Genomic DNA, 23,618 nt, shown 5'->3' on the forward strand with positions numbered 1-23,618 from the left:
TAATAAGAAAGTTCTACCTTAATTTTTACATAAGTTTATGATTTATTTTGCAATTTTCTAAGCAACAAATAAGGATAGACATATGCAGCGAACGCCATATTAAAGCTTTTTAAATGGTTTATCAGATTCTAACTCTTAAATTCGTTTAAAATGCTTTACTTTTTCGTAATAGACGAAAAAAGCGAAAATTTAGCGTTTTTTGATCTTCATTTGTTTATAACTATGTATATCATCAAAATCGGCTGCAGGAAACACATAGGTTATTATTACAGATGTCCACACTACTCAAAAAATTTAGTTTCGGCCTGGAGGGGGATGTGTCACAGAAAAATCTTATTTCTCTGGACTATTTATACAGTTTTTTAATTAGATGCATGGTTTTTAAGATATTTGCAAAAAACCGTTGGAAAAGGTGTTATGTTTCAATGAAAATGGCCAATTTACAACCACAAATAACTAAAAAAATATTGAGTTTTAAAAAACAACTTATAGAACAGTTTTTGCTTACAATTAAGTTCTCTAGCCACTTCCGTGGTTATTTTAACCAACAAATTTTCTACCCCCGAGAAGGGGTGGGAATCACCCACAAGATAAAAGCACACATCGGCATAGGGTATATTTTGAATCAGGTTATAAGTAGAGGCTATTCCCAAAATTTCATTAAAATCCATGCAGTAGGATATAATTCGGAGGTAATATCCTATTTTTGCTCCCATTGACTGGAGTATAAATAATGGCATAGTTTGGAATACCTGGCTCCTGGCTTTCACCCAGGCGAGTCGGGTTCGATTCCCGGCATCGGAAATCCTTTTTGTTTTTAAAATTGACATTTTGATTTGAAAAATAATTGTTTTTATAATACTTTTTTATATGATTATGTCGTACTTATAAATAATAAAAAGTGGTATTATCAATTATTATTTTCAAATCGAAATGTCAATTCTAAAAACGAAAAAGATTTCCGACACCGGGAATCGAATTTGACTCGCCTGGGTGAAAGCCAGGAGCCAGGTATTCTAACCACTAGGCCATTATGAATATAAGTCACTGGGGATAAATATTTGACATATAAGTTGTAGGGTTTTTCCATCTTCTTTCATATTGTATCTTTTCTTGCCGAAATGACCCGAAGTCGAGCCAGCGGACAGTCATTTTTGTTATCAAATAAGTACTATCTTCCAAAATAAATTCATAGAATCCGTGCTAAAATCGCCGTAAAAATTTGACACTACCTTTCAGACTATCAGCAGTTAAATGATTTTACTTATACTAATTTGCATCCCTATACATTTTATTATGCAAAATACAAATTAACCAACTTGTGAAACGTTTAGTATATAATTATATTCGGTTTTTTATTAGGCTTCTATACATTAATTCCTTTCTAACGATACCCCTTACTTTACCACAAAATGTAAGGGAAACACGTACCACAAACTGGCCCTTTCATCGCAAAATTTCGCATTTCGATTCTAAAATTTTACATAAAACAATTTACTCACCAGAGGTCAAGCCGACCATAGCACCCCAAAACAAAAGAAGAAACATGGCGGTATTCGCCAACCGTTGATCCCGGCACTTTATATATTCAGGGTTTCTGGAATAAAAAAGAATATCTTTTAGCGAAATCAAATATTACTTCCATATTTTGTTTGAGTTAAAAAATAAAAGATTATTTTTTGTATGTATACAAAAACTACGGCATAAACATACATAAAGCTTTTATTGAATGGAAAATGTATTAATCTATAATCTATGAGTATTTCTCCAATTTAGACAATGAGAACCTGAAATAAAGAGTTTGTTTATTTTATGTCGCAAAGCAATAATTTCAGTAAAAAATTAAATTTGCTACTATATATCTTATATCTGAGTATACAGTGAGCACGTAAAGGTTGGAATAAATTCATTTTCTCGAAAACGGACAATTTTGGAAAAAAATCCCGAAACAATACAATTTTCATTTTTAAATTGCGACTTTTTGGCATATGTATCATACTAGTGACGTCACCCATCTGGGCGTGATGACGTCATCTATAATTTTTTTAAATGAGAAAAGGGGTCGTGTGATAGCTCATTTAAAAGGTAATTCAATTCTCTATTCAGTAATATAAACATTAATATATTTGTTTATACAGGGTGTCCAAAAGAAAAATTTTTAATTAAATTTATTGACATAAAAAGAAGAATAAAAAGAAGAATTTGCGTAATTTATTTAACTCAAAATATATTATACAGCTATCAGAAAACAGGAAATAATGTTTATTTGATAAATAAATATTGTTTTTGCTTAAATTCAATATTAAAGCCGCCACCCACCTTCCTCTTGACAGTTTAAACATTTAATTTACGCCAAAAGCGATGATTTACTTTTCAAATAAACATTTTTTTCTGTTTTCTGAGAGCAGCAAAATGTATTTTGGACTAAATAAATCACATGAATTCTTCTTTTTATGTCAATAAATTTAATTTAAAAAACAGTTTTTTGGACAGCCTGTATAAATAATTGTGTAAATGTTTATGTTACTAAATAGAGAATTAAATTACCTTTCAAATGAGCTATCACATGATTCCTATTCCCATTTAAAAAAAATCATCGATGACGTCACCACGCCCTGACGTCACCACGCCCAGATGGGTGACGTCACTAGTATGATATATATGCCAAAAAGTCGTAATTTAAAAATAAAAATTGACCTGTTTGGGATATTTTTCCAAAATCGTCCATTCTCGAGAAAATGAATTTATTCCAACCTTTACGTGCTCTCTGTATATTAAATGCTTTTCTTTAGTTCAATCGTTTGGGTCAAATCTTATATACGTTAATTTGACTGCCTTTTCTTCAATGCAAATGTGTGTTTTGTGTTTTATTGGCACAGGTTTTCACAACCAACTGGCCACTCAATTTCATAATGATTTTTTAGACTATAACTAATCACTAACTCTGGGGAGTAATGTGTAGTGTGTGTGCTGAGTAAGTATCTTGTTACTTTGCAAAGTCGACGTCATTGTCTCTGCGGTCCCTCCGATGAGTACCAATCCAACAAGGACAGAAACTATTTTCATTTATTAATTTATAATAAACGAAAAATCTCTGACCCTGATGAGATTCGAATTCACGACCATTCGGACCTTTCGATCGAAAGGTAGGCACTCTTACCACTGAGTCACAGAGGGAGTGTTCAATGCAAATGAATAAAAATTTGCTGACATAATATGCATTCGCGAGAACAATACACGATGAGAGTCAATATTTTTTTATATTTATTAATTGTTTAAATAAAACAAAAAACGATGCTTAATGCGTATTTAAATGCTTAAATTCTCTTGTTTTTTACAATGTTGAAATTTAAACTTTTACAGATTGCAGTTAATTACATGAAATATACATAATTTCACTTTTAACATTAATTGTTTACGTTATGCTTCATAAATAAATACTCCTGTCACAGATGTCTAAAGGTGGGAAACTATGTAATGTAATGTTAATTATTTACAAGTTTGTAACGATAATTTCCACCTCCACTAGTTTCATCTCTTTTTGTTTGGCAATGTATTTGTTTTCTATTTTTTGATCTATTTTGCCGGTTATTAGCGTGCTCATCACTGTATAACGATAATTTCCACCTACACTAGTTTCAACTCTTTTTGTTTCGCAATGTATTATGTTTTCCATCTTTTGCGTTATTTGCCGGTTATCACCGCGCTCATCAGTGTATATGCCATCTCTATACAAAATACCGTCACATTATTTAAAGAATATTGAAAAAATCCTGACGAGTCAGAGATCATCACCGATCTAGCAAGATGAGCTTTTCCGACATGGAATGAGTTTTAGAAAGTATGACAATAGGTAAATTTGCAGACGGCATAGCAATCTAGGACTAGTACAAAAACTGAAAGTCGCTAAACTACACACTTAGAGAAATACTGGTAAAATTTTGGGAAATTGAGGCAGTGAGAAAGATTGCCTCAAAATACTTTATTAAAGTTCTAAGGAAAATTATAAATCAGAGTAGTGGAACTACTTAAAATTCTCACCTCACAACGCAACACTGCAGTAGTTGTTCACTCACCAAGTTAAAAGAGGCATCAACAACTATCCTTCTCTCTACAGCAAATACCAATTAACCGGTTAGTAAGTAGTCCAGTAACTCCAATGAACCGAAAAACAGAAATTCTGTCAAGAACCGAACAATCTAGACAAACACTCGTCAACATGAAAACAATTTCTGCAAGATTAGTCTTTACTCTAGAGCTGAGAATTAGAGTGATCAAGTGTTATGTTTTCTATGTCTTGTTCTATGGCTATGGAGATTTGACAATAGATTCTGAGAGATAAAACAAAAGCTACCTCTGAGGTTTTAAATATACAGCCGGATGCTGAGAAATCGGTGGGTACAAAAATCTACAATGATGAAGTATTTCCGGGCATGAGTAAACAAAATAATTATTAAGCACGATCAAAGAGAAGAAAATACAATACTTGGGTGTATGTGATGAGAGGTGAAAGGTATGAATAGGTATGAATTACTCTATATCATATTGGCAGGTAAACTAGAGGACGAAAAATAAGTAGAAAGACGATAGAACTCAAGGCTGAAGGACCTGAGATGATGGTTTGAGAGCTTATCTGCAGAAATATTTTGTGCAGCAGTTTCTTTGGATCGCAAATCTTCGAAAAGGGATGGGAGAATAAGAATAAGATGTCTTCCGACGGTATGGAAACAGTGTTAATACTGACCATTGAATTAAAAATCCACGAGGAAAATAAAATTTCTGTAGCTGGCTATATACCATAAATCACAAAAGTACTAGATCCTTTGTAGAAGGTATATTTAAAAATCCCTAAATAAGAGTTTAGATATATGACAGAAAAAGCATCGGAAGAAGACGAATTTCATGGCTGAAGAACCTGCGAGAATGGTTTGGATGCAGCTCAAAACAACTATTTAATGCTACTGCCTCAAAAATTAAAATAGCTATGATAATTGCCAACCTCAATAACGGAGATGGCATCTGAAGAAGAAGAAGAAGAAATAAGAGTTTACATTATATCACAGAACGTTTTTGGATTAAAAAAGTCAATAATGTGCATGCCTGAGCTACCAAAATGTTTTGGATAAAAGCCCATTAAATGTTAAAAAGAGTTATAATTTACTACATATTGTTACCCAGTTGTGGATATTACCTAGGGCAAACCTAGCGGTTCGTAACCTTTTTGAGTGATGTACGATGTACCACCTACAGTTATTTTTATTATTCTTGGTACCACCTATATTTTTAAATTGTATTATCAATACTTACTAAGTACTACCATTTAATTTTTTCTGTGTTTTGTGTACCACAGCCAATAATGATATGTACCACCAGTGGTACATGTACCACAGCTTGAGAACCTCTGACCTAGGGCAACACAGGACTCTTCCCACGTGGTTAAAATGTAAGAAGGATTGAAACCACACATATTGGGGTTGAAAGGCAATTGAGGTTGCCCTTACAACAACGATGACATTACAACAGTACTTCGTAAAACCATTGATTAATAAGTACATAGATACCTCACCTTTAGGTAAAACCGAATTCAGTGTTAAACTCCGCCCACTTACACCTCTTTGCCCCTCAAGTCTAGGTACTACTGGCTGGACGGTGGCGACATTTTATTGAAATTTTTGCCAAAATTGAAAAATAAATTTGAGTCGCTTGGCTGGCGTAATAGACAACGATATAAGGGTAGTATTCAGCATTTTAACAAATAATTTTAACGCGATTGTAATCTCTATTTTGGAATTCCGATTTTACTTCAGATAAAACGCTAAAAATTGATTAATAAAAATAGTGAAGAGGTTTATTAAAAATTATTTAATTATTAATACACTACAAAAAAACAACAAAATAGAAAATACATAATAAAATTAGCAGTGATAATTCACATGTAAATTATTTTTTGCAATTTGTAAAAGAATGATATTTTCAGAACTTATGCGAAATAAACTATTTGAAGTTGATATACAGAATTTCTTTCCAGATCTTACCCATTCACCCCAGGTAAAATATTGCAAAACCTCCGAATTTTAAAGAATCCATTAGATTGGCATGAAATTTTGTATACATATATCTTGATAAAATGACAGGGAATTTCCAACATATAAATAGTTGAGGGCCATCTGCCTAGGAACAATAGGTAAAAGCTGATAAACGGACAGGATTAGAAAGTTTAAAACATCACTAATTAGATCATATTTCAAAACAAAGTAAATAAGTATATTTGAATGTTAATTCTTTTCAAACTAAGATAGTAAAATTAAAATTTTAGGAAAAGAAGATATTTATTATTTCTTGTTCTCAAGAAGTACTTTCATTATTGACAATATCGAAACATTTTATTATTAAAACTCGAGAACAATTAAAAACCACGTTCATGTTTATATGAAAGTACTTTAAAAATGAAGGTATATTACTCTTGAGAAAAATTAATATTTTTTAACAAACTTGGTATACGACTCATAATATTTGACATCTGATTCTTTCATTTTGAGTTTTAGGACGTGCAAGTTTTTAGTTTAGTTTAGTTACTTTTCGAGTTATTTGGCAGTGACTATGTTCATTTTTTCAACAAAATAATCGCACGCTTTTAGACGGTTTTTCGCAAATAACTCAAATAGTAAGTATTTTGTCGAAAAAACATTCTTAGCAAAAATATAGCCTGTAAAAAATTTAAAAAAAATGGTGTATATATCACGTCTCTACACCTAGTAGAAGCAGAGTTAATAAAGTTAGTCCCTTTTGGTTTTGGTAAAAAAATCGAGAAAATCACCCCCTAATTAGCATCTTAAATGAACTTAATCGTTACGACTTCACAAGTTTCTTGACCTGTGTATATATTGTTTATATGATCTGTAAGTTTCATCGGTTCAAAGTCCTTATTATTGAAAGGGCTGTAGTTAAAAGGGGTTGAACGAGTCACTGATCGCGAATATATGCAAATTTAGAAACACCAAATCTTAATCAATTTTTGTTAACAGTAAAACAAAAAAATACATGATATTCAGAAAAGCAAATCTGACTATTTTTGTTTTTCGAGATTTTTGGTATCTCTAACAATTTTTAAGTTATTTTGAAAAAAAGCATATTTTTCAAAATTTAAATTTTTAAAAATTTTACTTTACAGATCATATAAACACAACATAAGTAAAATAATTTTTGGAGCGGTGACGATTAATTTCATTTAAGTTGCTAATTAGGGGGTGGTCTTCCCGATTTTTTTTTGCAAAAACACAAGGGACCAACTTTATTTTGAGCGTAACTTGCTGAAATTTAATGTGAGAAACTTTTTGTAAAAACAAAAATAAAGCTTTTTTTAAACACTTTAAAAATATAAATAGACGAGATATTTCTCGTCGAAATATTCTATTTGAAATTTGGTGAATATGAATCTATTTTTTATTGGCTATAACTCTAGTTCTACGAGATCCAGAGACCTAACGCGTACAACATTTTTTTTTACTTTTTTATAGGCTATATTTTTGCTAAGAACGTTTTTTTCGACAAAATACTTATAGGTCTGGATCCCGCGTATGAAAAAAAAGTTGATTAATAGCAAGCTGAAAATTTGTTAATAGCTTAAGGGTGTCTAGTCGGACAAACTTTGATATATGGGAACACTGGAACAGGGGCAGTTTTAATTGTGGAACAGCTTAAAAATTTGGAACGGTCAGACCACGAAAACGGCACATTTATTTTGTCCGACAGAACAGACTTAAACTCTCCGAACAGAGATTAAACTCTCATGCAAAAATCAGACTGCTATTTATCACCTGTCATAATTCTCTAATAGAACTAATAGAATAATAAAGCTCTATAGAACAAAAGTTACTTAAAATTAGTCAGTTTACCCATTTCCGGACTTATTTTGGACATATATCCTTTCACCCAAAAGAGGGGGTGAAAGTCACCCCCAGGGAAAAAGCACACATCGGCACAATATCACTTTTTCTCTTTGACATGTAAGCTATACGTATGCCAAATTTCATGTCAATCCAAGCGGTTCTTTAAAATTTACACCAAAAACCGTGAAAGAATGGACTATACGTCTTTCAGGGGAAATTTAAAGAAAGATATATTATTATTTGTTCCATCGTTTCTTTCAAAACATCCCTCGTAAACACACTTATGCGTTACAGAGGCCATTTTATCTAAAATGTGAGTCCTTTTTTAAATTTTGCTATAACTTGTCACAACACTTGTCACAGATAATACACCTCTAGGGTAAGTTCGGCCCTGACACTACTCCTACCTCCTCGCAAGTCAGAGAGGGAATGAGAAATCTCGATACGGTTTTCGAGTAGCGCCATCTAGTTGTTGATACGTCTTTCGGTTACCAAGAGGTGAGCTATCTAGAGGAATATTTATAATCAATGATAAAACGTAAAAGTAAGTCCGAGGTCAAATTTCTCACCTTAAATACCATCTTTGGGTTATAAGCTTTCATTTGATACATCTTTTATCATTCCATCTTTCCTAATAACGGAGTAGTTGTGTTTACGTATAAACAGACAGACATACATAGATAATTCAAGGTTTTCACATTTTAATGGTCTTCTTCTTCTTCTCGTTGTTCTTATGCCCTATAAGAGTGTCGAACTTTGGTATCAACTATCAATCTTTTACCCATTTCTTCCACGCCTTCCGATCTCCGGCCATTTCCTTCATCTGTTGCACTGTTTTCCCACTCTTTGTCGCGATTCCTCTTGTGTCGTGTTTCCTGGCTGATTTCCCTTTTTCTCAGTATCGTATTATTAATCGCATAATATATTTTCGTAGCTTTCTTTGTCCTATTTGCAATTTCTAGGTCTAGCTTTCCATCATTTCATATTATCGTGCCCAGGTACTCGTAAATTGGGAACAGTAAGTTTTCTTCCCACTCTCTCGGCATTTTCTTTGTTCTCCATGCTCCTCTCATTATTTCCAGAAACCACTTCTTTCCTTCTCTCCCTATCCATTTTATCATTTCGAAATCAATTTTATCTGCTCCGCTCGCTTTTCCTATTTTTATTCTACTTATCGCTTCTTCCAATTCTTCTGTACTTATTTCTTCCATTTGGTTTTCGTACGCTGCTGTCTGTTCTATGGTTCCCTCTCTCTCTATTTCTTCACTTTCCTCGCCCATATATTTCTCTTCATAATATTCTCTCCACACCTCTAGTATCTCTGTTGTATTTTTCTTTAGTTTGTTGTGTTTGTCTTTTACTCATCTGAGTTCTTTTCTTTTCTTTCCTCTTAGACTCCTTAATTTATTCCAGAAGCATCTGTTGTTGTCTCTGTAATTTTGGTTTAGTGATTCACCAAACTTCTTACAACTCTCTGTTTTCCCTTTCTTATTAGTTCTTTCACTATGTTTCTGTGTTTTTTGAATTCTTTTTTATCTTGATCCTCTCTTGTGCTATTGTATTTTTTCATGCCTTCTTCCTCAATTCTTCCTGTATATCTGCATTCCACCATTCCGTATTTTTCTTTAATTTTCCGACTGTTAGATTTCCGCATATCTCTTCTGCCTTATTCATTATTTTTCTTCTTTAAATTTTTACCATTTTTCCTCCATATCCATTTCTATTTTCTTTCTCTCCACCATTTTGAACTCCTGATCAGTTTCTTCTTGATATCTCCTTCTCTTTTGTTCATCTTTTAGCTTTTGTATTGCTATTCTGCTGTATTCTATCTGTTCTTGTTGTACCGGTTTTCGCCATGTCATCTCTGCCATTACCAGTCTGTGATCAGTTTCGATCTCTGCTCTCGGTTCTGTCCAGACTTGTTTTATATTTTGTTTAATTTCTTGGGTGTAGACTACGTAATCTATTATGCTTTTTGCATCTCTGCCTTCTGCTACAAATGTATATTTATTTTGTAGTAATTTCTGTGTAAACGAGTTTCCTATCAATAGGTTGTTTGTCTAGCAGAATCTAATAATTTTAATTCCATTTCTGTTTAGGATCTCTTCACCATGTTTTCCCATGCAACCAAGTCCTTTGTTTTCATCTTTTCCTATCCTTGCATTCCAATCTCCCATTAACACTATCACATTTTAACGGTAAAAAAATAAACATAAAACAACTTCCGCTACATCCGGTCATCTTGAACGTATCCTCCTATACGAAATAGCAAAAACCTAATTCATAAAACGAATTTTATTACCTTAACATTATTGCTATGGTAAGCGCAAGTTTTCTCGTATATGAAATGAGAATGAGACAAAAGGAAATTAGTTTTTCATTACACAGATTCCCGGGTTTTATATAAAACGCTTTTTAAAAATTCGTTCGCGGTTTTTGCTCATATAATATATGAATTTGAGACGTACGCGAGAGCAGGAAATGGTATAATTTATGGTATAAGGGTATTAGCTTAAACAGCTCTTTTGGAATTGGAAACGGTACGTAATACTTCAGATTTTTTTTAATACGACGGAGTAAAAATTTATTACACTGTAGCAAAAATATATGATTCAATTACTTCAAAATTAAAAAAACGTATTTGAAATATAATTTTAACTCATATATCGTAAACATACGGAGAAATTCATTTACTGTGAAATAATTAAAAAGATGTTTGTTTGTTTGTATCTTCTTCACGTGCCGTACCAGAATTATCCGACGTGGGCGATCACCATTGCGAACACAATTGTCTTGTATTTGGTATCTGCGTTTATTCTCGAATGTTTTTAGTCAAGAAAACTGCTTCCTCCTATATGATCACTTCTTGTACCTACTATATTACCTTTATCTCTTAACCGGAAAGAAGTCACATTTTTGAACATAGATGGAGGGGTCTCGTTTCACATACTATTATTTAATATAATCCGTATAATTTTTTTTCATTTTAATATAAGACATTATTATTAAAAAAATATCCTTGCTCAACATTCTATATGTAGTGAATAATGTAACGAAATAGTTTCGAATCGGCGCAATAAACGCTCCCCACGACTAGCGAATTCCAACCGTGTTCAGACCGTTAGGTGTTCAGGAGGCACATATGCTGCTCTCCCTGATTCAACCAAAACAAAACCCCAGCGTGCAGTCCCGGAGTGCAACGAACGAAATGGCATAGATGCCCTAGCGGCAACTGCTAGCAAAAAGACTAAGTTTTCACTGTAATGGCATATAAAACAACATAATGCTATTCTACATCCCACCAGAATGAAAACAGTGGGAACCTTCTCTGGTTACACCTCCGAGGCTTCTACAATTTGCAAGAGATACGGATGCTGAGACTAAGGAAGATGAGGGAATTCTACAATTTACAATTCACGTCCCATCTGCTTAGCGCGGTAAAGTTCCAACGAGAATGGTTCCCTTCATAAACCACACAGAGTAAATGTAAATCAAAAATGAATAACCATTTTCAATTTCGTTGCAAAACGAAAACACAGCCGAACCATATTCTAGTCCAATCAGAGAGTGCTGCAAGCACCCCTACCGGTTTCGAAACTTATTAGTCTCTCATCAGGAGGCACATATGCTGCTCTCCCTGATCCAACCAAAACAAACCCCAGCATGCAGTTCCGGATTGCAACGAACGAAATGGCATAGATGCCCTAGCGGCAACTGCTAGCAAAAAGACTAAGTTTTCACTCTAATGGCATATACATGGAAATTGAAAATGGTTATTCATTTTTCATTTACATTTACTCTGTGTGGAGTATGAAGGGAACCATTCTCGTTGGAACTTTACCGCGCTGAGCAGATGGGACGTGAATTGTAAATTGTAGAATTCCCTCATCTTCCCTAGTCTCAGCATCCGTATGGCTTGCAAATTGTAGAAGCCTCGGAGGTGTAACCAGAGAAGGTTCCCATTGTTTTCATTCTGGTGGGATGTAGAATAGCATTATGTTGTTTTATATGCCATTAGAGTGAAAACTTAGTCTTTTTGGAAATAATTATCTTCGTAGGAAAGCAACTTTGATACCCTCTCAGTAACCCCTCTTCTACGTTTCGGTTGACCGACCGCAGTATGTTTCTCTACACACTCACAGTAATCAACTGTGAAAAATCTAGCCTTAGTAAATTCAATTAGATTTTTCAGCGCTGCCTCTCCGTCTAATAGATGGGCAGACATTTCTAGAACAGGACCTATTCTCTATTTAAGCGAAGAGCGCTTTTATTTGAGTTAGTTATGAGCGAGAATTTGTAAAGTAAATTTGTATAAATAAGGAAATAAAGTCGTATATAAATACGAACCGCTCGTTTCATTATAATTGTACGTTCGTATTTGAAAATACTTTTGGACTTTTGTGCTTTATTGGTCGGGAATAATTAAAGTGCGCTAATTTTTGCAATTCGGAAAGACTTTTAAAAGAACAGTTGACAAGTACGTGTGTGCCGATCAAAGATGCTGCTAGCCGACCTTTCAGTAAAACAGTTGCGGGAACAGTTAGAGGTAAGGGATGAAGACAGTAGTGGTGCCACGAAAATCCTGCAAACACGACATGAGGGTGTCCTCAAGAAGAACGGAGATGACCCAGAGACGTTCCACTTCCAGTTAGTGGAAGAAGCAATCTTATCGAAATTAAAACCTGTTTCTCAAACGATTGATGAAACGTCTGGAAAATTCGAAAGTGTTTCTCAAAAGATCGATAAAACTTCTGAAAAAAGCGACGAGAAAATCGAAAACGTTGCTAAAAAATTTGACGAGACTTCTCAAGTAATTTAAGAGGTTTGTAGACAAAATAACGAAAAACTTAAAGAAATTTGTAAACAGAACAACGAAAAACTTTAAGGAGTTTGTAAAAAGAACAACGAGAAATTTGAAGAAGTTTCTAGAACATTCGATAAGATACAGAAAAATGTAGACGACAATAAAGAAATGCTAGAAAAGAAGATCAAATAATCAGCGAGCATGATAACCGATACAAAAGTGCAACCATCAGTTAATGCAGTAGCTTTATATCCTGTAGTGAAAGATGAAACACCGAAAGACGAAAAATCTCATCATATAAGATTTAAATTACCACCATTTGATGAAAAGTCTTCTTAGTCCATATACTTAGACAATTTGAAGCTATTGGGACCGCCAATCATTGGAACGAACAAGAAAATACTGTTTCCTTGATTGCTGCTCTACGAGGTGATGCTGAAGATTTATTAAGGTCAATTCTTAAGGGTCAAGAAAAATGTTACCAGACCTTGTTCACTCGTCTAGAAAAACGCTATGGAGGTGCCAATCTACAACAAATATACAAAGCACATATGCGAAGTAGAAGCCAACGAGCAAGTGAGAATCTGCAAGAATTTGAAGCAGATGTTGCTCGTGTGGTAGCACACATGAGCCAGTACAACGTTGGTAGTACTATGGAAAGAGTAGCGATCGATATTGCACTCCCAATTCCGGAAACCGATTCTGGAAATAAATATACCCTGGTAGCCATGGATTATTTTACGAAATGGACCGAGGCCTATGCTCTACCAAATCAAGAAGCTGCTACCGTTGCAAAGGTACTTGTTAAATAATTCTTCTGCCGATTTGGTGTTCCCTTGGAGATCCACTCCGACCAAGGGCGAAACTTTGAGTCAGCCCTTTTCCAAAACGTTTGTAATTTGATTGGTGTCAATAAGACCAGAACGACACCCCTGCATCCTCAATCAGATGGAATGTAAACACTTCTCCAAAGTTGTATCTGAACATCAGCAAGATTGGGACCAGCACATTCATTTATTCCTGATGGCCTACCGCTCGGCGGTGAATGAAACTACAGGTCAGACACCAGCCTGCCTGATGTTGGGTAGTGAAGTTCGTTTGCCCTGCGACCTAGAGTTTGTCTGCAAACCTTCAGAGGAATATGTTGCAGGCGAAGATACGTCGACCGCCTGAAGTTACGAATGAACAACATTCATGAATGTGCCCGAAAACACATCCAGATAGCCAGTGACAGAATGAAAGATCAATATGATTCTCGATGGAAAAATAAAAGCTTCGAAGTAGGTGAACTTGTCTGGTTTTATAATCCACAACGTCGTCGAGGCTTGTGTCCTAAACTGAAAAGACAATGGGAAGGTCCATATGAAGCTAAGAAGAAAATAAATGATGTAATATACAGAATTAAGAAGTTGCCAAACAGTAAACCAAAAGTTATTGACCTAAATCGGCTTGCACCATATGCTGGCTCAAATGAAACAAAGAATCCCGAGTCCTCCAACAGGAGATCAAAGATGCCGCACAGCCAAGTTTCAAGAAATTTATGTCAAGTTACTCAGAGAGAAAAAGTGCTAGTTTTGGCGTGACCACAGAAGTTTAGAAAAATCTGTTTAGTGTTCCAGAAGACGTCTCTCTAGCTTACTGTCTTGCCCAAGACGTCTCTCTAGCCCACTGTCTAGCCCAAGACTAAAGGAATCTCGTCCGTATCCAATAGAAAGTTCGGCCGCCTGAACAAGTTAACAAATCAGCAGCCTAAAACTGAAAAGTATTGCGATTAGAAGATGGTTCTCGATCTTTGCTTTATATGGTGACCAGGAAGTGTTATACAGAAACGCCAAGCTACGAGAACATATGGCGTGCTCTAACACTCTAACTAATTTGAAGAAAATCGTGTGTAATTATGACATCACGAATTTGGCTTTACCAAAAATGGGCCATGCAGAAGAAAATCTGGATTGGAAGATTGTGAGAAGCATGCTTGAAGTGGTCTTCAGAGAAACTGGCATACGAATTACTGTGCGTTGCATGAACCCGAAGATGTCATGCCTTTCAAAGACAGTAGACTGTTACTTCTTTTCTAGGGGTGTATGCAGAGCTGGAGATTCCTGTAGATTCCGCCATCCTGGGTCTTCATCTAGAGTTGCTGATCGGGACGTTCAGATCTTAAAAGGGGAGTAGTGTAACGAAAGAGTTTAGAATCGGCGCAATAAACGGTCCTCACGACTAGCGAATTCTAACCGTCCGGATAACAGTAGGCGTGACGTCAGAGAAGCGACCGCGCTGTGAGTGAAGATCTCTCCAGAATATTCATCTGGACTATAGACAGGTAGAAATTTCTAGAACAGGACCTATTCCCCGTTTAAGCGAAGCGCGCTTTTATTTGAGTTAGTTATAAGCGAGCATTTGTAAAGTAAATTTGTATAAATAAGTAAATAAAATCGTATATAAATACGAACCGCTCGTTTCATTATAATTGTAAGTTTGGTACAATACAGACATATCCAATATTGTTAGAATGTCTTTAATTTATTAAAAAACATAGTAGACTTCAAGTGACTACATTGGGTAAAAAATTTAAAACATTTTAAAATATTATCAAAAACCCTATAAAAAAATTTCCTGGTATTGTCCTTTTCATGATCATTTTTCAGTTCGTAACAAATGATAGGAAAAAGGGTAAGTCCGTGATAATACACATTTATGACATTTATTCTAACATGACATTTTAGTTAAATCTGACAGTTGTCACATTTTATTTTCAATTTGCAATAAAAACAAATCAAATGTGTTTCTTGCATTTATAAAATGGTATTTTCTTTGATTTGTATAGTCTTATAAATTATACAGATTATATTTGTAATATTATTATCTAATTAAAAAAAAATATTTTTTTATTATGGCGCCATCTATCGACAACTAGAATAACTAGAATAAATGTTATAAAAATATAACCGACGTGCCTTTTTTTCTGTCACATACAATTTAATGCGTTAGAAAGAAATCGAAAAACTGTGACTCACTGAAAGATGATCATGAGAAATACTGCATCTTATCATTTTTTTGTTCTAATTGCTTGTACTACTTTTTGCAGCTTTTCACAGTTTTCTTCACTATAATTTTTCTTTTCTCGCTTTATGTTTTAAAATGACCTGCATATAAAATCAGAGTTTGGTGTTAGTATTGAGAATAACGGTCCATGATAAACTATGGGGTTACTAACAGGAGAATTTTACTGTCATCCTTGTACGTTGTTGTCTTTTTAATGACAAATCTCATGATTTTTTTGACGTCTATACTGACGGGTATTAAGCTAAAAATAATTTCATGTAATCGAATGAACTATCTTCCAAAGTGGTCTCATGAATGCAACCCCAAAAATACTGACAATACTTATCACTTTAAAGTCATCTACTTTAAAATGTCTATGTAATAGGCATGTCAGAATTATCAACAGGAATGAGTCAGATAAAAACAAAATTTAGATAAAAAAATTTGGGTTTTTTATTTTAAGAGAGATTAGGGAACTGGAAATCAAAACGTCAAAAAACTTAATTGCATTGAGTTGCCACAAGAAAGTAGTTTTAGAACAAAAATGATTTAGGTTACATTCCATGTCAAATCACTCAGGCAAAAACTTTTGGATCTCCGATTTTTCTGAAACTTGGTGTATAGCTTCTGCGGGATGTAAAAATACGATATTGCTCAAAAATCTTCTACTTCCTTTTTTTCTCAAAATGGAAGGATAAAGGATCAATGGAAAAAATAATATTTTAATAGAAGTAACTCAAAATAGTTATATATGAAACAGTTCGTGAAGTATGCTTTTTGCGAACGCACGCGATGTTTAGAGCATGAGCGACAGCGGTGCGAGTGCTATACATCGCGTAAGTTCGCCTACTTCACGCACAGTTTCATACAATATTTTATGTACGATAAACAAATAAGAAACTGTAGCTCTTCGTCACTAGAATTCATTCTATTTTACAATTTTTAGAACTTTAACATTTAAAAATTCTAACTTCTTTCAAAGCACAAAACTGTCAAAACTTTTGATAGTAATTTATTGCTCATGTGCCATCTCCATGACAACGCGAAAGTTAAGGATATTTTATTATATGAAAGTGTGTAAAAAAACATTGCGAAAAAGTAAATCCCATTTAAAATACATTGTTACCTCACGCACACTTTAAAACCTACATGCACTGCTATCTATAATGACAGTTTTTACAACCCAAAACTTATACATAATATGACGTAGAGTAGATACATGTCATTATATGGCATTATAACAAGTTATTTTGATTCAAAACAAGTTTTTGATCAAATTTTATACTGTAGAAAACGTTAAAATACCGTTTGTTACATTTTACTCTATTCCCAAAATATATTATACTAGATTTGGCTGAAAATTTGCCTACAAGTAGCTAAAATATAGGATTTTAAGCAGTTAGAAGGATTTAAATTGTATTACAATACCAAAAAAGTTACATGCAATAATATCAGACTAAAAAGTATATTAGTCTAGTCGCGATAGCATTTGACCTTGCATACTGAGCTGCCCAAAATTTTATTTTATTAATCTTTAGGGGGGGCAATAGTAGCCTAAATTTAAAATCGCGAATGAATTCCTTGGTTACGTTAGCCGCCATCTTGATTTTAAAGGAGAACCGTTTTTGCTCAATATCTCCGCCATTTTTAACTTTTCGACAAAAATGGTATGAACTGAAATTGTTAAAATCAAATTTTATTCACAATTATTACAATTTCTTTTTAACAATTTTTGTCGTGAGGTCGATATTTTCCGAGTTGATTGTACCCACAGTAGACGCCTATATTTTTGACTATGATATTGCATGTTTTTTTTTGGTCATGTAATATAATTCAAATCCTTCTAACCACTTAAAGTGCTATGTTTTGGCTAACTGTGGGCAAATTTTCAGCTAAATCGATTATGATCTATTTGGGAATGGAGGAAAATGCAAAAAACGGTAGTTTAAAGTTTTCTACACTATAAAATTTGATCAAAAACTTGTTTTGAATCAAAATAACTTGTTATAATGCCATCTAATGACATTTTTAGTCCCTTTTATTGAAATATTATTTTTTCCATTGATACTTCACGATAGAAAATTGAAATTTGTTTAAATAAACACCAAATCACCGTAAAATCGCATAAAATAACATTGTGAGAAAAAAAAGAAGAAGAAGATTTTTTGACATTAATATCTAATTTTTACGTCCCACAGAAGCTATACAGCAAGTTTCAGAAAAATCGGAAATCCAAAAGATTTTTGATCCAAAATTGAGTGATTTGAAATGGAATCACCCTTTGATTTTTCTTAGATAAGGTTTACGGCAATCGTTTTATATAAAATTTTTACTATTTTAAATAAAACTAAAACTATTAGCTAGAGTGAAATTGCATTTTACGTGAGCTACGTAGGTTTATGATGTAGAACCTTTAATTATTATAATTATTAAATTTTGAGTACCAGTATAATTTTATGATATTTTGATTTTGTGCGTTAATACCAATTAATTTGAGTTTAAGAGCGGACTAAATACAAATCTTGGCACTGGCACAGTGATATATTATCATGAGCATTGAATTCTTAAAAGCAATTCTTCATTGAAACCAGTACAATAACACATATTAATTTATTCTACCAACGTCCATTTGTATTCAACTTTTACAAAAAACCAGAATATTGTATTTATTCGTAATGTTTTATTCACATAGAAAACCTCTGTTAAATATTTAACATCAAAAAACGCTTTCTAATATATTAATTTGACAATAAAGCGAGGACTAGGAAAAGGGCTCTTTCTCCACGATTTTTTGCAGGAGTTTTCGCAGGAGATAAGCATCCCGATTTCACCAATGTGTGGGAACACATACGGCGAATGAAATATGAGAGTCGGACGTCTTGATGAATGATCTCCATTTTTCAGTGAAGATACACTCAAGAGAATTGTCTAAAAGTGACGAGACTATCATTAGAAAGCTTGTCCTTACACCGTTAAAGGCTGATACTCGGGAGAATTATGGTTCTTGGGGTATTTTTATACCGCTTGGTTTGAATAATTTTGTTTTAAAACAGTTTGTATAGTTTTTTTGATCAAGCTAATGAAGTGATCTTTTAAAACATAATAGTATGGTCATGTTGCCACTAATATTATTAATATAAATAAAATTAAACTAAATTAGGTAAGGTGATTATTTCGTTCATAGAGATTTTGACCAATAGAAACTTAGAAAAATAAACATTTAAGAGATTATTTCATTCATAGAGATTTTGTTGTTCTGAAGCTATTTCCTTGTGGCATTTTTGTAATCAACTATGGGAATTAAGCCACAATTTAACAAAAAAAATGATTTTGTTATTTTGACAACGACATCCGATGTGGCGTCGAAATAAAAAAATGATTTTGTTAAAAATTGTTATTAACTTGTGTCTTATTTCTCATTTAAAATGTTTGATTATTTATATTTTGACCAATAGAAACCTACAAACATAAACATTTCAGTGATTTCAGAGAAATGATTTTTAATCATTTTAATTTCCTATCGCGTAGTAAGATTTTTCATCACGTGTTGAGTTCTCTCCAATCTGATTATTATTATATCGATAATATTCTACTTACATTATTAAACTGGGAATAATTACGACTTTCCTAGTTTTGACGTCTTTAAAACCCATTAATGCCCAGCATTGCGTTTTAGCAACAGTTGACTTAGACCATTATGGCGTCATGACTTATGCGGGCAGTCAACGTTCAGATGTATTTCACAGTTTCCTATGTATGTTTTAATGGGAATTGGTCGCAAAACTTAGGTTTCCATTAACAAATGGCATATTGGAAGTTGTAGGTTAATTTTGACTTCTGTGAACACGTGTTTTTAGTTAATAGTGTAAATAGTAGTTTGTGTATAAATTAACTGGATAAAAATTTGGTTTTTGGTAGCAACGTATTGTTAAATGATTGAAAAAGATATTATACCTATCAAGTAAATGCTATTATTTTATCTGTGCTAGTTGGTACAACTGCCCAATTATTGTCAGTGTTGCGTTTTCGCAACACTGGGAACAAGGCATATTATTAGTACCTACATAAAATCAGTTTTGTTGTAGAAGGTGGAAATAAGATGTTAAATCAGTTTGGCTCGATCACTTTCGGTGGTACTAGTAATAATAGTGGTCCTAAAAAAATTTTACGAATCAAAGCCACATAAAATTATGTCCATGCTTGAAGAATCGAACCTTATGGAGTCGAGATTTCAGTGCAGATGTTGATGACCCCACTGAATTTACTGATGGAGATAGTGGAGATGAAGACTGTGAAGGAACATTCAATAACCTAAACAAAAATATGTTGGATGCGGAATCAAAAGCTGTAATTCATCAAGAGGCGTAGCTGATGACCAGCAAATCGATCCATATCATGGGAATGGGTCAGGACCCAATAGGTCGGGGGTGAACTGAGTAGCCCCTTGCATGAAATAAGTGGATGAAAGTTTCAGCAGAAAAGATGGGCTTCTACGTTTACAACAAAAAAATTACAAATTATTCTAGCCGAGCCGCTGCTCTCTCTAGGTTAGCTAATACAAATTACTGGTCATGCGAATGTTAGTTCAATTAAGTCATATCTTCAAATGCTTCTACATCAACTAATACAAAAGGAGAATTTTTTCAAATAACATTTAACCATCAATGTTTATAATAATTGTTTGTGTAATTCAAAATTACCTCAAAAGTTTTGTGTTAAACAGTTTTAGTCATAAAATAATCTTACCGAATTACTTTGCATTGCCCCGAAAATTAATTACCGATTTGTATCGCCCTCGGACAATTTGATATAATTTCCCTCCCTTTTGGGTCGAGAAATTAAAACTGACAAAATGTCACTCGAAGGCCCATATACGTCTGACATTCTCTAAGCTTATTTACTAACTTTTTTCTTGATTTAAGCCCGCTGATTCCTGGCGAATCCTAGAAGTCTAGGATACCTATTTAAATGAGGATTCATTTTTTTAAATCCTGAGACAACTAATAAGTATTTTTTTAAATTTTAAACGCAGAATAAAATATTACGTTCTTACCGAGGGCCGAAAGTCCTTGAAAACTTCTATAATGTTTATTTTAATAAGTTACAGGGGTGAAAAACTGAGAGAAAATTTAGTGTGATTTTTAATTTCAAATATGTCATTCAAAAAAAAACTTTTTATTTATTCTAAGGGCTTTCGGCCCTCGATAATAATTTAGTTTTTCATTCTGTGTTTACATTTTTTAAAAATATTTATCAATTTTTTCAGGATTCGAAAAAAATGGACACCACGTCCATGGTGATATTTTCCAAATCGAACATTCGCTATCTTTGTCATACAAAGCACTGAGTCAAAAAGAATATGATGACAAGACAGTGATAGTTTTAAATATTTGTCATGGCATCCGGAATATTTTGAGTTGTTGATTAAATAATATTGATAGTGTATTTGATAAATAATTGATTTAAGATGTGAACTTAATAAAAATTTATTTATTGTTTATTATTTATGGAAGATCCAAGCAGAGAATACATCAGTATTCTGTGATCCAAGTATTTTGTTGTTAAATATGTTTTAAATTGTAAGCGTCCCATAGTAACAATATATTATTAAAAAATCACTTTACCACTTTTCCTCTTTTCTCAATTGAGTATTAGTTTTTTTTTTTTAACTCTGCCTGGGGGTTGTGAGCGCGAAGACTGAGTGGATTGAGTAGCTCAGAAGTCACGTTCACACCCACAGCCGATCCCAAGCCCGGAAAAAAAGAGGAGGGTTGATGGGCCAGGTTAGCATCCTACCCATTATAAAAGAAAACAAGGCTCAAAGAACCGATATAAAGCCTCGGAACCCGACGGAACCTAAGATGACGAACCACGCAAAGAATAGGAAAACGAGAAGGAAAAAGAAGCCAACAATCAGATTAGCAACATGGAACATAACTTCGTTCAACAACAAAGACCAAGAGATAATCGAAGAACTGATAAACAAAAACATAGACATTTGTGCAATCCAAGAAACCAAGAAGAAAGGTAAAGGTCAAAAAGACTATAACCAATATATTTTAGCATATAGTGGAGTGAAGAAAGAAGAACGAGCACGAGCAGGTGTAGGTATACTTGTCCATAAAAAATTTAAAGACAACATAAGTAACTGCCGTTACATCTCCGAAAGAATAATACATATGAACATCACAATGGTCTACCAAAAATTAAATGTTATATCTATATATAGCCCCGAGGACTGCAAACCTAAGAAGGAACGAGAGGCATTCTACGAACAGTTGCAAACCATCCTGGACGACATACCTCATGAAGAACACTTAATTCTTATGGGGGATTTTAATGCACGAATCGGAAATTAAATAGTTCCAGGAGTAAAACAAAGATTCAATGAAAACCATGTCAACTCAAATGGAGAACTCATGGCTAATCTCTGTGCTTTTAACGAACTGCGAATCAATAATACATTTTTCGACCATAAGCTTCAGTATAAATATACGTTTGAAAACTCCAGGGGGCACAAATCTATGATTGACTTTATAGTCACTAATAGAAAAATCCACCCAGAGCAGATTCTAGATATTCGAACTTTAAACTCGGCAGGCGCAGGGAGTGAACACAAATTAGTCCTAGCAAAAATAAGAATGAAACTAACACCAAAACATTTTCCACAGGAATTCACCGAGGAAAAATTCAATGTAGAATCACTGTGGAACGATTCTACCAAAGAAATGTACCAAAGGAGGCTAGCACAGAAGATACAGCTGAAGCAGATAGACGACATCGAAGATATAAACGCGAGCTGGGAGAAAATTAAAAACAATATTGAAGAGGCAGCAACAGAATGTAACCTGTTAGAAGAAGATTTTCTGTTGGAGTGAATGCACAGAGAGTGATAAACTCCAACAGAAGTAGGAAAAAGAAGATCTACTTAATGTAGCCAAAGGAACAAAAATGTGTGGCTTCTACGTTGGAAGAAGCTGAAGTAACTAAAATACTACTTCGCAGTAGTACTTGTATGGGAAGATGTAAAGACAAAGAGTATAGACTTGATATAGGACTGGAGATGGAAAATTATGAATAGATAGATGTAACTTGAATAGCTAGCTCAATATGCAAGAGAATGGCCACTTGACACTCAAGGAAGGATTCGGCCAATTTGCACGGCTATTTCTGGCTGGACAATAAATTAAAGGAAATGACAATGATGGCTAGAAAAGAAGATATTAAGACACTGTTCACAAAGTAGATAAGGTAAATATAATAATATAATGAAAATAGAATAAATTTTTGGGCGCCAGAAGAAGGATAACTGGGTTAACCCTCTTCCAGGTATTCTACGCTGCTATAGAGTATATTAAATTTGTAGTACAAGTAGGTTAAATGTTATTAAAGATTATTAAGTTATAAAATATATTATCAAGATAAAGGAGTAATAAGAAAAAAAAATCACAATAAATGTATATTTATTGAATGTAACTACCAGATTTTCACAATCTCCGAGTTAAGACAAGTAACTAGTATGTAACTCTAACATGACAAAAAAAATACTAGTGAAAGTCATTTACAGAATTACCTTACAAATATAATCTAAGAATAATCTTAATAAGGTTAGAAAATCTGAATAAGGGTACCTCTAATACAGAAAGTACAACTTACACTTGGTTAGCAGTAACTACCCTCACCCAATAACAATGGTACGAATATCATACGTACACTTAATTCAATACTACCTGATAATATGAACAAGATATTTAATATATGTATGTACAACTCAATGAGTTGACGGGTACCAAGTCCCTAAGTGAACCAACGGAGTTCTGGATACCAAAGATCCTTTTACCGACTCGTGGTTCTTAATAATAATGGCAAGTAAAACTAGT

At 33.6% G+C, this 23,618-nt stretch overlaps 1 protein-coding gene across 6 annotated transcripts in view; it reads right to left on the bottom strand.

The window, feature by feature from the left end:
- LOC126883113 (Ig-like and fibronectin type-III domain-containing protein 2) overlaps window positions 1–23,618 on the bottom strand; it is a 1,605,319-nt gene that overhangs the window by 425,380 nt on the left and 1,156,321 nt on the right. For all 6 annotated transcript variants that reach the window (XM_050648382.1, XM_050648360.1, XM_050648367.1 and 3 more), the window contains one exon: window positions 1,503–1,597. In XM_050648382.1, the coding sequence (XP_050504339.1) occupies window positions 1,503–1,548 (46 nt within the window). In that variant the 5' untranslated portion in view covers window positions 1,549–1,597. The remainder of the gene's footprint in view (window positions 1–1,502; window positions 1,598–23,618) is intronic.

The sequence above is a fragment of the Diabrotica virgifera genome, chromosome 1 (assembly GCF_917563875.1).
Source record: "Diabrotica virgifera virgifera chromosome 1, PGI_DIABVI_V3a".
Lineage (NCBI taxonomy): Eukaryota > Metazoa > Arthropoda > Insecta > Coleoptera > Chrysomelidae > Diabrotica > Diabrotica virgifera.